At 45.1% G+C, this 18,790-nt stretch overlaps 1 protein-coding gene across 1 annotated transcript; it reads left to right on the forward strand.

Moving 5' to 3' along the window:
• Positions 1-347: 347 nt before the first annotated feature.
• Positions 348-18,038, forward strand: LOC311123524 (carbonic anhydrase 14-like; the record flags this gene model as incomplete). The annotated part of the gene is made up of 8 exons (XM_084197774.1): positions 348-420; positions 1,542-1,562; positions 9,201-9,380; positions 15,569-15,714; positions 16,851-16,946; positions 17,176-17,242; positions 17,496-17,653; positions 17,915-18,038. Coding segments are annotated over 8 exons (865 nt in total), but the record flags the coding sequence as incomplete, so codon positions are not given.
• Positions 18,039-18,790: the final 752 nt, after the last annotated feature.

Raw genomic sequence — 18,790 nt, forward strand, 5'->3', positions numbered from 1 at the left:
AAACTGCTACTTTGAATGACAGAGGGGACCCAGTGTGTAACGCACACACTTGAGCTAATTTAGAGAGCTGTAGCACATTGGATCAGGAGCCCCGGTCTCTCTCTATCTCTCTTTCACTCTCTTTCCACTCTCTTTCACTCTCTTTCACACACTCTCTCTCTCTCTCTCTCTCTCTCTCTCTCTCTCTCTCTCTCTCTCTCTCTCTCTCTCTCTCTCTCATCTCTCTCTCTCGTCTCTACTCTCTCTCTCTCTCTCTCTCTCTCGCTCTCTCTTCGCTCTCTCTTTCCCCTCTCTATCTCTCTGTCCGTCCGCTCATCTGTGGTTGTGTATGGGAGAGGAGGGCTAACATGGACTTGGTGGGTCTCTCTCTGCCTCTAATACTTGTGTTTTGGCAATGGACAACCACCACAGGTGCCGCCGGTAAGACGTTAATCAGCATTAAGATAGTTTGTTTTGGTTATTGTTTGTTGTTGTAGTAGTACACTCTTATAGAAAAAAGGGTTCCAAAAGGGTTCTTCGGCTGTCCCCATAGCAGAACCCTTTTTGGTTTCAGGTAAAATAAACTTTTTGGTTCCATTTTGGGTTCCTCTGTGGAACCAACAAGGGGTATTCAAAGGGTTCTCCTATAGGGACAGCCGAAGAACCCTTTTAGGTTCTAGATAGCACCTTCTTTTCTAAGAGTGTAGCGGTGGGGGTGCTGGTGGTGGTAGTGGTGGTGGTCGTGGTGGTGGTAGATGTGGTGGAAGGGGGATTGGTGGTGCAGTGGTCTAACGCACTGCATCGCAGTGCTAGCTGTGCCACTAGAGATCCTGGTTCGAATCCAGGCTCTGTCGTAGCCGGTCGTGACCGGCCGGGGGCGTCCAGGGTAGGGGAGGGAATGGCCGGCAGGGATGTAGCTCAGTTGGTAGAGCATGGCGTTTGCAATGCCAGGGTTGTGGGTTCGATTCCCACGGGGGGGCAGTATGAAAAATAAAAAAATAATGTATGCACTCATTAACTGTAAGTCGCTCTGGATAAGAGCGTCTGATAAATGACTAAAATGTAAATGTAGGTGGTGGTGGTAGTGTTGTTGGAGGTGGTGGTTGAATAAACTAGTAGTAGTAGTAATAACAGTAGAACAGTAGCATTGGTGGTGGTGGTGGAGGTGGTAGTGGTGGTTGAAGAAACTAGTAGTAATAACAGTAGAACAGTGGCAGTAGCATCAGTAGTAGAACAAGTTCAACAAGGAACAGTATAGTGAAAGTAGTTCAGATATACTGTATATAGTAGTTCAGATATACTGTATATAGTAGTTCAGATATACTGTATATAGTAGTTCAGATATACTGTATATAGTAGTTCAGATATACTGTATTTAGTAGTTATATAGCATATATGTTTTTACAGAGATATCATTTCACTTTTCAAAGACACCTGTTCATATTGAAAATTTGATGAATAATTTGGTGAATGTAATACTGAATGTAATTGTTGATAACTGCTGTAATGTGTTGTTGTGAGAATGACAATGAAGAAACATGATTTTATTTCCCCTCTTTCAGTGACGTACTGGACGTACACAGGTAAGAACATCTCTCTCAATAACCAAAAGGTCTTCAAGTTGATTCATAACTATGTTAAACACTACATAAATACAACAGTACAGTCTCTGTCTGTCTGTCTGTCTGTCTGTCTGTCTGTCTGTCTGTCTGTCTGTCTGTCTGTCTGTCTGTCTGTCCTTCTGTCTGCCTGCCACTTATACATCAGTTCACCTACTGTACTCTCTCTCTCTCTCTCTCTCTCTCTCTCTCTCTCTCTCTCTCTCTCTCTCTCTCTCTCCTGGTATGGGAGAAACAGAAATGAGGAGTGGGGGATGGAGGGAGGGAGGGAGGGAGGGAAATGGGGGTGCAGAAGAGGGAAAGAGAGCTAGAGAGGGGGAGGAAAACGAGAGAAGTGGCAGGTGCACGAGGAGGATGGAAAGACGTGTTTCAGCAGCATTGTTATGCCACACAATAACCCTGTGTGTTAATTGTACTGTCCAGGCTGAGGAACACTGGCTGCCTATCATGTGGTCAATGACACTGTAGACCTGAATGGCCCTGAGTGTACACACTACCACTCTGTATGCATTCAGTAAGTTCACACAGAGCTTTTCTATTCACATGCAGTACAGTCCAGTACAGTATGTCGTCTAACCAGGGCCTGTGTCCAGGGCTAGCTGGCATCGTGTTTTTCTCAGTGTTCTATAGGACTGGATATACTGTTAAAGTAACTGGTCCTGAGCAGTTGTGTTGTGTTGGTGTATGTGAGGGGATCTGTGGCATTCTGTGGCTGGCTCACTCACAGGCACTGCGGCTCTTTGTATGGCGTTGTGTGTGTGTGTTTGTGTGAGTGTGTGGCATTGTTCCCATCCACATTGGGGACAGTGGCAGCGCTATGAGAGGTAGAGCAGGGCAGAATGACGGAATATTCTCTCCATTGTAACCATGGGGACCTCCATGACAACCAACTGTGGAGCTGCAGGACAAGTTTTTCTAATTTTTGGGGGGCGGTGGGCAAGGAGGGGGATAGAGGACGGCTTAGAGGTACAGGCCGGGGGAGGGGATTGTGCATGTGTGTGTAGGCCCAGCTAGCACATTTGGTTCCTTGGAAGTTGGGGGAACGTATGTTTTTGGTTTGACATTGCCATATGTTTTCTGACAAGTAAAACTGAACATTATTAAACGTAAGTGAAAATGTTGCCTGTTTTTATGTTTAGGTTCCTTCCCACTGGGCAAAAACTGGTTGAGTCATCAACATAAGGGCATTTCGTATTTTTTTAAATCCAACTTTTAACCTAAATCCAATGACATGGTGAAATGTTTTGTTGATTTCACGTTTAATTCACATTAGTTGACAACTCAACCAAATGTAAATCAAAACTAGACGTTGAACTGACGTCGGTGCCCAGTGGGTTGAACGTTTTCCTGGGAGGCTTTATTAACGCTCTGAGAATTAAAATTATTGGTTATTTGGAGGTTTTTTAATAACTTCCTTAAAACTTTCACTGGGAATGTTTCAATAAAACTTTAAATAACACTGCTAGCTTATTACGGTTAACTTTTTTTAAACTCCAAGAACAGATGGGACACATGGAAATTCATTTTCTTAGGCATTAATCATGCAAACACATTTATTTTAATTATGACACAGCATCAGTGAGATTCAAACCAATAATGTTCTGTTCTCTATCCATGGAATTAGTCCACTGCGCCACCAGGATGGAGCTCAAATGATACATTTTTTAAACTCATACAAAGCTGTTAATTTTAGTCTATTCAAACAGACCCCATGCAAAGGAAACAAGTACTCATTAAGATCAGGTGTGGCCAATTAGTGGGCGCAGCCAACACAACTGAACACACTTAGCAAAATAGAGGATAGAGAGAGTTTTATTGATGCTGAGAACGGAATGTATACGTTTTAAATAACATTCTTAGAACATTCTCTGAATGTTACTTTGTTTACGAACATTGGAGTAAAACAAGCTTATATTTTGTGTTTTTTATGTGATATGACAGTTGAACTAAGCTCATGAGGCATTTATAAGTTATATTCTTCAAGAATCAATGGGTGCATATTATTAATTTATAAGTCCAAAAATGGATGTTGCGCCTTTAAAGTAATGAAATACCAAGAAAATAAAGTTCCTTAAATGTGCTGAAAACATTCCAAAGCCAAACAACTATCCTGCACCATTCCCAGAAAGTTGTGGGAAGATTGTATGCAAAATAACCATAGGACAACCACGCTCTAACCAAGCTCTAACAAACTTTTTTTTGTGGTAGCTGGGGGGATAGTGATGGTGTAAAAAGGTCTCTCTCTAATCCCCCTAGGAAAGTAAAAATCCCCCTGAGCCCACTGCAGATAAACACTAGGGTGGAGTGTGAGAGACAGAGTGTGTGTGTGTGTGTGCGTAAGTATAGCACTAATGTAGAAAGGACACCCTCACACTGATTGACAGTGGCATGGAGAGTAGAGGACTGACCTCCGTAGCAGGCTAGGGCACACTGAGGGTTGGAGAAGAGACCTCATATTGAGATCTGACTGCTGACTGAATTCGTGGGTTATGAAATATGGGGCCACAATGACTATGAACCGTCTGTGTATTCTGTATTATTAACTGTTATAAACTGGCTGATTCGAGCCCTGAATGCTGATTGGCTGAAAGCCGTGGTATATGAGACCGTATACCCCGGGTTTGACAAAACATTTATTTTTACTGTTCTAATTACGTTTGTAACCATTTTATAATAGCAATAAGGCACCTCGGGGGTTTGTGGTATATGGCCAATATACCACGGCTAAGGGCTGTATCCAGGCACTCTGCGTTGCGTCGTGCATAAGAATAGCACTTAGCCATGGTATATTGGCCATATACCACACCCCCTCGGGCCTTATTGCTTAATTATACTATGGCATTGTTGAATACTTGTTTCTGATTGTCTTGAAAGGCTTCTTGTAATTGTGGTGGTTTGAGTCTAAGTTGTGTTCCTGCCCCTGCCCTTTACTACCATCACTCCTCTTCTCTTTTCTGCCTACTCTCAAATTCAAATTCTTTCTCTTGCTTGTCACTCTCTCATTCTCTACATGTCCTTTCATTATTCCACCTCTCTGACCCCCTCTCCTGTCTTCCCTCAGTCTCTCTAGTCTGAATCCCCTCTACCCCTGTCTCTCTCTCTCTCTCTCTCTCTGTTTGCATCTCTCTTTCTCTCTGTGCCCAGAACGTCTGTCTGTGCACCTATCAGTCTCCCTCTCTCTGCTCCCCTGTTTCCCTCTCCCCTCCAATTAGTATTGAAGAAGGATGTTTGTGTGTGTGTGCTCACCACTGTGAATATAATGCACCACCTCATCATGCATGCATGACTGACCACTGACTTTACACTCTTGTATACACTCTCTCTCTCGCGCACAAACACACACACACACACACACACACACACCATCCAGTATTCTAACATTCTGATACTCCATACAGACGTAGGATCTTAATTTGACCGGTATTGTTGTAGCAAAATAATCCTGCAGCAACAAGATTATAACTTTTAGTCCATAATATTGCTTGACCAGTGGTTAGGCTATTAGCTGGACAAAAGTAGGTTACATGAAAAGTGCAATATTGCCTTCAGAAAGTATTCATACCCCTTAAAGTATTCCACATTTTGTTGTGTTACAGCCTGAATTCAAAATGGATTAAATATATATTTTTCTCACCCATCTACACATAATAATACACCATAATTGCAAAGTGAAAACATGTTTTCATAAATTGTTGCCAATTTATTGAAAATGAAATACAGAAATATCTCATTTATATAAGTATTGAGTCAATACTTTGTAGAAGCACCTTTGGCAGCGATTACAGCTGTGAGTCTTTCTGGGTAAGTCTCTAAGAGCTTTCCACACCTGTCACGTTCGTTTAATGACAGGACAGACCAAGGCGCAGCGTGATATATGTACATGTTTATTAAACCAATAAACACTCGACAAAACAATAAACGAAACGTGAAGTCCAAGGTAGCACACACAACATACCTTACAAGGAACAAGATCCCACAACCCACTAGTGCCAATAGGCTGCCTAAGTATGGTCCCCAATCAGAGACAACGAGCTACAGCTGCCTCTGATTGGGAACCACACCGGCCAACATAGATCTACACATAATAGATCAATACATAGAAAACACCACAAAGAATATACACACCCTGACTCAACATATATGAGTCCCCTGAGTCAGGGCGTGACAGTACCCCCCCCCCCCCCCCCAAAGGTGCGGACTCCGACCGCACAACATAAACATAACAGGGTAGGGGCCGGGTGGGCGGTGACGACCTCTCACTCTCCGCCTCCCTGTTGCGCCCCTGGTCTGGTCTGGACCTCGGCGCGCTGCTTCCCCTCTCCTTCCTCCCACGATACGCCAGGCCCTGTCTGGACCCTGGTGTGGGAGACCCCGAACCTGGAGAGGGGCTGACGTCATGGTCTGGACTGAAGCCGCTGACCGGAGCTGGACTTGGCACTGGTGGAGCGGACTGCTCTGGCTCCGGAGTGGAGCCGCTGACCGGAGCTGGATCAGGCACCGGTGGAGTGGACTGCTCTGGCTCCGGAGTGGAGCCGCTGACCGGAGCTGGACTAGACCCCGGTGGAGCGGACTGCTCTGGCTCCGGAGTGGAGCAGCTGACCGGAGCTGGATCAGGCACCGGTGGAGCGGACTGCTCTGGCTCCGGAGTGGAACAGCTGACCGGAACTGGATCAGGCACCGGTGGAGTGGACTGCTCTGGCTCCGGAGTGGAGCAGCTGACCGGTGCCGGACCAGGCACCGGTGGAACGAGCACAGGCCGTGCCGGACTGGACAAACGCACCACTGGTCTGGTGCGAGGAGCAGGCACGGGCCGGACCTGACTAGGAACACGCACCACTGGCTTGGTGCGAGGGGCAGGAACGGGCCGGGCCGGACTGGTGACGCGCACCACTGGCTTGGTGCGAGGAGCAGGAACAGGCCGGGCCGGACTGGCGACACGCACCACTGGCTTGGTGCGAGGAGCAGGAACAGGCCGGGCCGTACTGGCGACGCGCACCACTGGCTTGGTGCGAGGAGCAGGAACAGGCCGGGCCGGGCTGGCGACGCGCACCACTGGCTTGGTGCGGGGAGCAGGAACAGGCCGGGCCGGGCTGGACGACGCGCCTCACTGGCTTGGTGCGAGGAGCAGGAATGGGCCGGACCAGACTGTGAAGGCGGACTGGAGGTCTGGAGCGGAGAGCTGGCACAACCCGTCCTGGCTGGCTGCCCACTTTCGCACTACACGTGCGGGGCGCTGGCACAGGACGCACTGGGCTGTGCACGCGCACTGGCGATACAGTTCGTAGAACTGGCGCAGGATATGCGGGACCGAGGAGGCGTACTGGAGACCAGGAGCGTTGAGCCGGCACACCCCGTCCTGGCTGGATGCCCATCTTCGCACGGCACGTGCGTGGTGCAAGCACAGGACGTACAGGACTGTGCCGGCGCACTGGCGACACAGTAAGTAGCTCCGCATAACACGGAGCTTGCCCAGTCATACGCTTCCTCCTTATTGGGGCTGCTTCTCGGGCTTCCTCCTCGACCGGCCTCCTCCGTGTTGCCGTTGCTCCTCTCCTGCCTGGGCATCTACCTTAGCCCATGGTCCTTTCCCCGCGAATATCTCCTCCCATGACCACAAATTGGCCACCTGTGACATGGCCATTCGCTCCGCCTGGACACACTGCTTTGTCCTCGTTTGGTGGGATCTTCTGTCACGTTCGTTTAATGACGGGACAGACCAAGGCGCAGCGTGATATACGTACATGTTTATTAAACCAATAAACACTCGACAAAACAATAAACGAAACGTTAAGTCCAAGGTAGCACACACAACATACCTTACAAGGAACAAGATCCCACAACCCACTAGTGCCAATAGGCTGCCTAAGTATGATCCCCAATCAGAGACAACGAGCTACAGCTGCCTCTGATTGGGAACCACACCGGCCAACATAGATCTACACATAATAGATCAAAACATAGAAAACACCACAAAGAATATACACACCCTGACTCAACATATACGAGTCCCCTGAGTCAGGGCGTGACAACACCTGAATTGTGCAACATTTGCCCATTATTCTTTTCAAAATTCTTCAAGCTCTGTCAAATTGGTTGTTAATCGTTGCTTGACAACCATTCTCCGGTCTTGCCATAGATAAAGTAGATTTAAGTTAAAACTGTATCTCGGCCACTCAGGAACATTCACTGTCTTCTTGGTAAGCAACTCCAGTGTAGATTTGGCCTTGTGTTTTAGATTATTATCCTGCTGAAAGGTGAATTAATCTCCCAGTGTCTGGTGGAAAGCAGACTAAACCAGATTTTCCTCTAGGATTTTGCCTTTGCTTAGCTCCATTCCATTTATTTTTCATCCTGAAAAATTCCCCAGTCCTTAACGATTACAAGCATACCCATAACATGATGCAGCCACAACTATCCTTGACAATATGGAGAGTGGTACTCAGTAAGGTGTTGTATTGGATTTGTCCCAAACATAACACTTTGTATTCAGGACAAAAAGTTTTTTTTGCAGTATGACTTTAGTGCCTTGTTACAAACAGGATGCATGTTTTGGAATATTTGTATTCTGTACAGGCTTCCTTCTTTTCCCTCTGTCAATTAGGTTAGTATTGTGGAGTAACTACAATGTTGTTGACCCATCCTCAGTTTTCTCCTATCACAGCCATTAAACTCTGTAGCTGTTTTAAAGTTACTATTGGCCTCACTATTGAAATCCATGAGCGGTTTTCTTCCTTAGTCCATAATATTTCTTGGTGGTGGCAAAAAATGTATCCTGAACTTATTTAGGCTTGCCATGACAAAAGGGGTTGAATACTTATTGACTCAAGACGTTTGAGCTTTTCATTTTTCATTAATTTGTAAACATTTCGAAAAACATAATTCCACTTTGACATTATGGGGTATTGTGTAGGACAGTGACAAGAAACATCTCAATGTACTCAATTTTAAATTCAGGCTGTAATGTAACAACATGTGGAAAAAGTCAAGGGGTGTGAATACTTTCTGAAGGCACTGTAACTGTGTGTTAGTGCAGGTTTTCAGTTAATTTATGTAAATCACGAAGTTCACCTGCATTTCCTGGGGTGCAGGAAAATTCTCAGCAACAAAAGAGTGATCAAATTAAGATCCTACACCTGTACATACTCCCTCTCTCCCAAGCTTTCAAACCTTCTAATACTACTGGACACACTCACTCCCAAACATTCTAGATTTAGTATTCTAACCCTTTCTACTACTGTATCTCTTACTCTATATTAGTGTAACATAATCCTGTAAGATTTAATTGGGCCTTTCTTCATTGGCCAATAAATCTGTGTGTGCGCGTAAGTGTGTTTGTTTGTGTACTGTATATGTGTGTGTGTGTTGTGTGTCTGGGTGTGTGTTCGTCAGGGTGATGATGCTCATTAGGCAATGGTCATTAGTCAGAGCAGGTCAAGTACAGAGGATGAGTGTGAAAGACAGGATGAGCAGGGTGGTAATGTGATAGGTCAAGAGGTCAATATGAAATGACTGGCCATGCTTAATGTGTGTGGTACATCACTGATAGAGAGTCTCAATATGTGTCATGTTTTGGTCACTCTCTTCCCTTCCCCTCCCCCTCAGGTTCAGTGGGCCAATCAAAGTGGGCGGAGTACTTCCCAGACTGTGGTGGTAAGGCCCAGTCTCCGGTTGACGTGGCAACGGTCCAGACCCAGTATGACCCCAGCCTGGACCCTCTGACACCCCTGGGTTATGGCCAGCACGGCAACAAACCCTTCAGCCTCTACAACAATGGACATACAGGTAACTACAGCAACCATGCTGACTCCATCACAAACAACATACATACATGTAACTACAGCAACCATGCTGACTCCATCACTAACAACATACATACAGGTAACTACAGAAACCATGCTGACGCTATCACTAACAACATACAGGTAACAACAGCAACCATGCTGACTCCATCACTAACAACATACAGGTAATTACAGCAACCATGCTGACTCCATCACTAACAACATACATACAGGTAACTACAGCAACCATGCTGACTCCATCACTAACAACATACATACAGCTAACTACAGAAACCATGCTGACACCATCACTAACAACATACAGGTAACTACAGCAACCATGCTGACTCCATCACTAACAGCAGACATACAGGTAACTACAGCAACCATGCTGACTCCATCACTAACAACATACAGGTAACTACAGCAACCATGCTGACTCCATCACTAACAACATACATACATGTAACTACAGCAACCATGCTGACTCCATCACTAACAACATACATACAGGTAACTACAGAAACCATGCTGACACCATCACTAACAACATACAGGAAACAATAGCAACCATGCTGACTACATCACTAACAACAGACATACAGGTAACTACAGCAACCATGCGGACTCCATCACTAACATCATACAGGTAACTACAGCAACCATGCTGACTCCATCACTAACATCATACAGGTAACTACAGCAACCATGCTGACTCCATCACTAAGAACATACATACAGGTAAGTACAGCAACCATGCTGACTCCATCACTAACAACATACATACAGATAACTACAGCAAACATGCTGACACCATCACTAACAATATACAGGTAACTACAGCAACCATGCTGACTCCATCACTAACAACATATATGTAACTACTGCAACCATGCTGACTCCATCACTAACAACATACATACAGGTAACTACAGCAATCATGCTGACTCCATCACTAACAACAAACATAAAGGTAACTACAGCAATCATGCTGACTCCATCACTAACAACATACAGGTAACTACAGCAACCATGCTGACGCCATCCTAACAACAGACATACAGCAACCATGCTGACTCCATCAGTAACACCAGCCATACAGGTAACTACATCAACCATGCTGACTCCATCACTAACAACATACATACAGGTAACTACAGAAACCATGCTGACGCTATCACTAACAACATACAGGTAACTACAGCAACCATGCTGACTCCATCAGTAACAGCAGACATACAGGTAACTACAGCAACCATGCTGACTCCATCACTAACAACATACATACAGGTAACTACAGCAACTATGCTGACTCCATCACTAACAACATACATACAGGTAACTACAGAAACCATGCTGACACCATCACTAACAACATACAGGTAACAATAGCAACCATGCTGACTCCATCACTAACAACAGACATACAGGTAACTACAGCAACCATGCTGACTCCATCACTAACACCATACAGGTAACTACAGCAACCATGCTGACTCCATCACTAAGAACATACATACAGGTAAGTACATCAACCATGCTGACTCCATCACTAACACCATACATACAGGTAACTACAGCAAACATGCTGACACCATCACTAACAACATACAGGTAACTACAGCAACCATGCTGACTCCATCACTAACAACATATATGTAACTACTGCAACCATGCTGACTCCATCACTAACAACAGACATACAGGTAACTACAGCAATCATGCTGAATCCATCACTAACAACAAACATAAAGGTAACTACAGCAATCATGCTGACTCCATCACTAACAACATACAGGTAACTACAGCAACCATGCTGACGCCATCACTAACAACAGACATACAGCAACCATGCTGACTCCATCAGTAACAACAGCCATACAGGTAACTACAGCAACCATGCTGACTCCATCACTAACAACATACATACAGGTAACTACAGAAACCATGCTGACGCTATCACTAACAACATACAGGTAACTACAGCAACCATGCTGACTCCATCACTAACAGCAGACATACAGGTAACTACAGCAACCATGCTGACTCCATCACTAACAACATACATGCAGGTAACTACAGCAACTATGCTGACTCCATCACTTACAACATACATACAGGTAACTACAGAAACCATGCTGACACCATCCCTAACAACATACAGGTAACTACAGCAACCATGCTGACTCCATCAGTAACAGCAGACATACAGGTAACTACAGCAACCATGCTGACTCCATCACTAACAACATACATACAGGTAACTACAGCAACCATGCTGACTCCATCACTAAGAACATACATACAGGTAACTACAGCAACCATGCTGACTCCATCACTAACAACATACATACAGGTAACTACAGCAACCATGCTGACTCCATAACTAACAACATACATACATGTAACTACAGCAACCATGCTGACTCCATCACTAACAACATACATACAGGTAACAACAGAAACCATGCTGACACCATCACTAACAACATACAGGTAACAATAGCAACCATGCTGACTCCATCACTAACAACAGACATACAGGTAACTACAGCAACCATGCTGACTCCATCACTAACAACATACATACAGGTAACTACAGCAACCATGCTGACTCCATCACTAACAACATACATACAGGTAACTACAGCAAACATGCTGACACCATCACTAACAACATACAGGTAACTACAGCAACCATGCTGACTCCATCACTAACAACATATATGTAACTACTGCAACCATGCTGACTCCATCACTAACAACATACATACAGGTAACTACAGCAACCATGCTGACTCCATCACTATCAACAGACATACAGGTAACTACTGCAAACATGCTGACGCCATCACTAACAACAGACATACAAGTAACTATAGAAACCATGCTGACGCCATCACTAACAACATACAGGTAACTACAGCAACCATGCTGACTCCATCACTAACATCAGACATACAGGTAACTACAGCAACCATGCTGACTCCATCACTAACAACATACATACAGGTAACTACAGCAAACATGCTGACACCATCACTAACAACATACAGATAACTACAGCAACCATGCTGACTCCATCACTAACAACATATATGTAAAAACTGCAACCATGCTGACTCCATCACTAACAACAAACATAAAGGTAACTACAGCAATCATGCTGACTCCATCACTAACAACATACAGGTAACTACAGCAACCATGCTGACTCCAGCACTAACAACAGACATACAGCAACCATGCTGACTCCATCACTAACAACATACAAGTAACTATAGAAACCATGCTGACGCCATCACTAACAACATACAGGTAACCATGCTGACTCCATCACTAACAACAGACATACAGGTAACTACAGCAACCATGCTGACTCCATGACTAACAACATACATACAGGTAACTACAGAAACCATGCTGACGCCATCACTAACAACATACAGGTAACAATAGCAACCATGCTGACTCCATCACTAACAACAGATATACAGGTAACTAAAGCAACCATGCTGACTCCATCACTAACAACATACAGGTAACTACAGCAACCATGCTGACGCCATCACTAACAACAGACATACAGGTAACTACAGCAACCATGCTGATGCCATCACTAACAACAGACATACACATAACTACAGCAACCATGCTGACTCCATCACTAACAACATACATACAAGTAACTACAGCAACCATGCTGACTCCATCACTAAAAACAGACAGGTAACTACAGCAACCATGCTGCCTCCATCACTAACAACATACAGGGAACGACAGAAACCAGGCTGACTCCATCACTAACAACAGACATACAGGTAACTACAGCAACCATGCTGACTCCATCACTAACAACATACAGGTAACTACAGCAACCATGCTGACTCCATCACTAACAACATACATACAGGTAACTACAGCACGCATACTGACTCCATCACTAACAACATACATACAGATAACTACAGCAACCATGCTGACTCCATCACTAACAACATACATACAGGTAACTACAGCAACCATGCTGACTCCATCACTAACAACATACATTCAAGTAACTACAGCAACCATGCTGACTCCATGACTAACAACAGACATACATGTAACTACAGCAACCATGCTGACTCCATCACTAACAACATACATACAGGTAACTACAGAAACCATGCTGACGCCATCACTAACAACATACAGGTAAGTACAGCAACCATGCTGACTCCATCACTAACAACATACAGGTAACTAGAGGAACCATGCTGACACCATCACTAACAACATACATGTAACTACAACAATCATGCTGACTCCATCACTAACAACATACAGGTAACTACAGCAACCATGCTGACTCCATCACTATCAACAGACATACAGGTAACTACTGCAACCATGCTGATGCCATCACTAACAACATACATACAAGTAACTATAGAAACCATGCTGACGCCATCACTAACAACATACAGGTAACTACAGCAACCATGCTGACTCCATCACTAACAACAGACATACAGGTAACTACAGCAACCATGCTGACTCCATCACTAACAACATACATACAGGTAACTACAGAAACCATGCTGACGCCATCACTAACAACATACAGGTAACTACAGCAACCATGCTGCCTCCTTCACTAACAACATACAGGTAACTACAGCAACCATGCCGACTCCATCACTAACAACAGACATACAGGTAACTACAGCAACCATGCTGACTCCATCACTAACAACATACATACAGGTAACTACAGCAACCATGCTGACACCATCACTAACAACATACAGGTAACTATAGCAACCATGCTGAATCCATCACTAACAACAGACATACAGGTAACTACAGCAAGCATACTGACTCCATCACTAACAACATACATACAGGTAACTACAGCAACCATGCTGACTCCATCACTAACAACATACATACAGGTAACTACAGCAATCATGCTGACTCCATCACTAACAACATACAGGTAACTACAGCAACCATGCTGACTCCATCACTAACAACATACATACAGGTAACTACAACAACCATGTTGACTCCATCACTAACAACATACATACAGGTAACTACAGCAACCATGCTGACTCCATCACTAACATACATACAGGTAACTACAGAAACCATGCTGACGCCATCACTAACAACATACAGGTAACTAGAGCAACCATGCTGACTCCATCACTAACAACATACATGTAACTACAGCAACCATGCTGACTCCATAACTAACAACATACATACATGTAACTACAGCAACCATGCTGACTCCATCACTAACAACATACATACAGGTAACTACAGCAACCATGCTGACTCCATCACTAACAACATACAGGTAACTACAGCAACCATGCTGACTCAATCACTAACAACAGACTTACAGGTAACTACAGCAAGCATACTGACTCCATCACTAACAACATACATACAGGTAACTACAGCAACCATGCTGACTCCATCACTAACAACATACATACAGGTAACTACAGCAACCATGCTGACTCCATCACTAACAACAAACATAAAGGTAACTACAGCAATCATGCTGACTCCATCACTAACAACATACAGGTAACTACAGCAACCATGCTGACTCCATCACTAACAACAGACATACAGGTAACTACAGCAACCATGCTGATGCCATCACTAACAACAGACATACACTTAACTACAGCAACCATGCTGACTCCATCACTAACAACATACATACAAGTAACTACAGCAACCATGCTGACTCCATCACTAACAACATACATACATGTAGCTACAGCAACCATGCTGACTCCATCACTAACAACATACATACAGGTAACTACAGAAACCATGCTGACGCCATCACTAACAACATACAGGTAACTAGAGCAACCATGCTGACACCATCACTAACAACATACATGTAACTACAGCAACCATGCTGACTCCATCACTAACAACATACATACAGGTAGCTACAGCAAGCATACTGACTCCATGACTAACAACAGACATACATGTAACTACTGCAACCATGCTGACTCCATGACTAACAACAGACATACAGGTAACTACAGCAACCATGCTGACTCCATGACTAACAACAGACATACAGGTAACTACAGCACACATACTGACTTCATCACTAACAACAGACATACAGGTAACTACAGCAACCATGCTTTCCCTCCCTCACAGTGATGGTTCCTCTCCCAGACTGGATGGGTGTAGGGGGGCTGCCCTGGCAGTTCACGGCCGTCCAGATGCACCTGCACTGGGGCAATGGAGCCCCGGGGGCTGGGGGCAGCGAACACACCATCAACGGTCAGAGCACCGCTGCAGAGGTGAGTCAAAATGTGTGTGTGTGTGTGTGTGTGTGTTTGGAGGGGGGCGGGGTGTGAGGGGTGTTGGTGGGTGAGAGTGCACAAGTGTGTGTGTGTGTGCACGCGCACGTGTGTGTTTCTACGCCTGCATGGGTAAGGACATGTGTACGTGCCAAACTGTATATCCAGGCAGGTTGCAGTATTAAGCACTTCAGTTGAGAAACCATACTATAATCCTATTAAATATTATACAAAAAGACTAAACAGCAATCTAGACTCTTAGCTAATCTGGTTTACACTAGCCATAGTAGGAGAAAACAAACTTGAAAAGAAAAGTTATTGGAGAATAAGTGTTTGAATTATGTTAATTAATTGGGGAGTGGAATTAAATCTGATTGAAATTGTTGTAAAGACTTCAGGATTAGAAATAGATTTCAACTGGCAAGCATGCCAAATAAAAGCCTCTCAAACACCTACAGTATACACAGTATACAGAGGAAGGGGAACCAACTTACTCATGTTGGCAGTGTATTTACTGTACCGCAACTACACACACACACACACACACTCTCTTTTGGAACTTGGAACAGTTCTCTGTGGGAAGGGAATGAAGGGAATGTAGAACATGCAGTGGATCTGCAAAAATGGGTGGAGAGGTGATGGAGTGAGGGATGGAGAGAGAGAGAGAGAGAGAGAGAGAGAGAGAGAGAGAGAGAGAGAGAGAGAGAGAGAGCGAGACAGAGAGTTTGGACGATTAACTCAGATCCTGTCCATCTGCTACTGCACAGGTATGCCAACAGAGAGAGAGAGTGAGAAGGAGGGACAGAGAGAGCGAGAGAGAGAGAGAGAGCGAGAGGGGGAGGGACAGCGAGAGACGGAGAGAAAGAGAGAGAGAAGCGGGAGAGGGGAGAAGGAAAGAGGAGCCACAATAAATACAAGTATGAAAACATGGACGAGACGCTCCATGCTCTGGTTACACACTATTACAATTAGTCTCTATCTCGTTTACTCACTCCCTTTCTCTTTGTATATCCCCCCCCCCCCCCCCCTCAGTGATTTTCAATGAGGCAGCATATCCCCCCTCCCTCTCTCTCTTTCTTCCATCTGACCCCTATGTAAACGAATGAAGCAGCTAACCATGTTCCCTCTCTGTGTAGCTGCACGTGGTGCACTACAACTCAGAGCTGTACCCTAACATGTCAGTGGCTATGACCCAGCAGGATGGACTGGCAGTACTGGGAGTCCTCATAGAGGTAGGACTATTACATCACAACTAACTGACAATCACATCAACCACTGGAACATTACATACTTAAAAAGTGTTGTATTTGTATTCTTTACAATTGGTTACAAATTCCTTTTATTTACGTTTTATTTCTTCAGTTGGAAAATCTTCACATCACCAGATTAGTAAGAAAGGCTTTCTGAATGTATAGTAAAGCATGTACACTTGACCTAAAGGGAAGATGTGTGATCTGTCAGACAGGTGAGGAGGCTAACCCGGCTTATTGGAACATTCTCAACTACCTGGGTCGCGTCAGACACGCAGGTGAGACAGCTGTCAATCAAAGTACACCTTAACCAATCAGCATTATTATTACAGCTACCTTCTAGCAATTTTACCGTTCAAATTACATTGGTATCCACGACTACAGTAGTTTATGGGGATTCTCTGGTTTCTTATGGAAGTGCCAAACAGCACCGCTGTGAGCCCCCAGGAATCAAACCCTGTACCTCTCCTCTAACCGTCATCCCTCCATTCCTCCCTCCATTCCTCCCTCCGTTCCTCCCTCCGTGGTCAGGTCAGAGTGTGTCCATCCCAGCCTTTGATGTCCAGTCCCTCCTGCCCTCTGACCTGGGGCGGTACTACCGATACAATGGCTCCCTCACCACCCCTCCCTGCTTCCAGAGTGTCCTCTGGACCCTCTTCACAGAGACTGTCAAAATCTCACACACACAGGTGAGGGAAGGTGTGTGTGTGTGTGATGGTGAGATACTTATGCACTTTGCTTGAATTCAAAGCATCACTATGTCCTCCTCTTCTTTCCTCCTCTCTTCCCTCCTGTCTTCCTTCCCCTCCCCTCTTTCCTCCTCTCTTCCCTCCTGTCTTCCTTCTCTTCCTCCCATTCCTCCTCTCTTCCCTCCTGTCTTCCTTCTCTTCCTCCCATTCTTCCTCTCTGTCCTCCTCTCTTCCTCCTCTCTGTCCTCCCTTCTTCCTCAGATGATGAAGCTGGAGACAGTGCTGTATGCCAGTAAGGAGGATGCTGACCGTATCGTCATGCAGGACAACTACCGTACACCTCAACCACTTAACGACCGGACCATCCTCTCATCTTTCCCATTAGGTAGGGGGGGGGGGGGATAGATAGAGAGGGTGAAAGAAGAAGAGATGACCTTTCACCATGGCGTATTTTATTCACACAGAACATCCCTCTCTAAACAGTGCATTAGGAACAGCCTTGCTCCAGTGTTTCACTCCCCTGCTATCTCACACAATGAACCCCCATGTCCCCATTCATTAAGACAGGTGTCAGAGAGACTGGCATAATGCTAACATGTTAACAGCAGCAGGGCAAGTGCTAGCCTCGTAGCTAACAGCAGCATCAGCAGGAAGAGCATGGGGCAGGCGAGCCTCGCACCGTGACGACTAATAACATTTCACCAAACAGTATTAGTGGACACGGTGTGGGGCTCGGGGTGGACATGTGGAGGAAGGCTAGCGCTAAGCACTAGCGTAGCAAAGAGAGGAATGTGGTGAGAACTGTGGAAATGTCAAGGGTTACTGACTGTGAAAGATGTGAAAGAGATAGAGAGGGGGATAAGGAGGGGGGGCAGAGGAAAGGAAAGAGACAGGGGGGGATTGCGGGAGCGTTAGGGAGAAAGAGAGCGAGATAGAGAGAGAGAGAAAGAGAGAGAGAGAGAGAGAGAGAGAGAGAGAGAGAGAGAGAGAGAGAGAGAGAGAGAGAGAGAGAGAGAGAGAGGAGAGAGGAGGAGGAAAGAGAGAGAGAGGGGGGGGGGGTTGTGGGGAAGAGAAAGAGGAGCTGTAAATCAGGGGGGGAGGTCTGTTTGTTTACCAGTTGGGCTGATTTGTTTTTGC

The sequence above is a fragment of the Coregonus lavaretus genome (assembly GCF_964263955.1).
Source record: "Coregonus lavaretus genome assembly, contig: HAP1_SCAFFOLD_8814, whole genome shotgun sequence".
Classification (NCBI taxonomy): Eukaryota; Metazoa; Chordata; class Actinopteri; order Salmoniformes; family Salmonidae; genus Coregonus; species Coregonus lavaretus.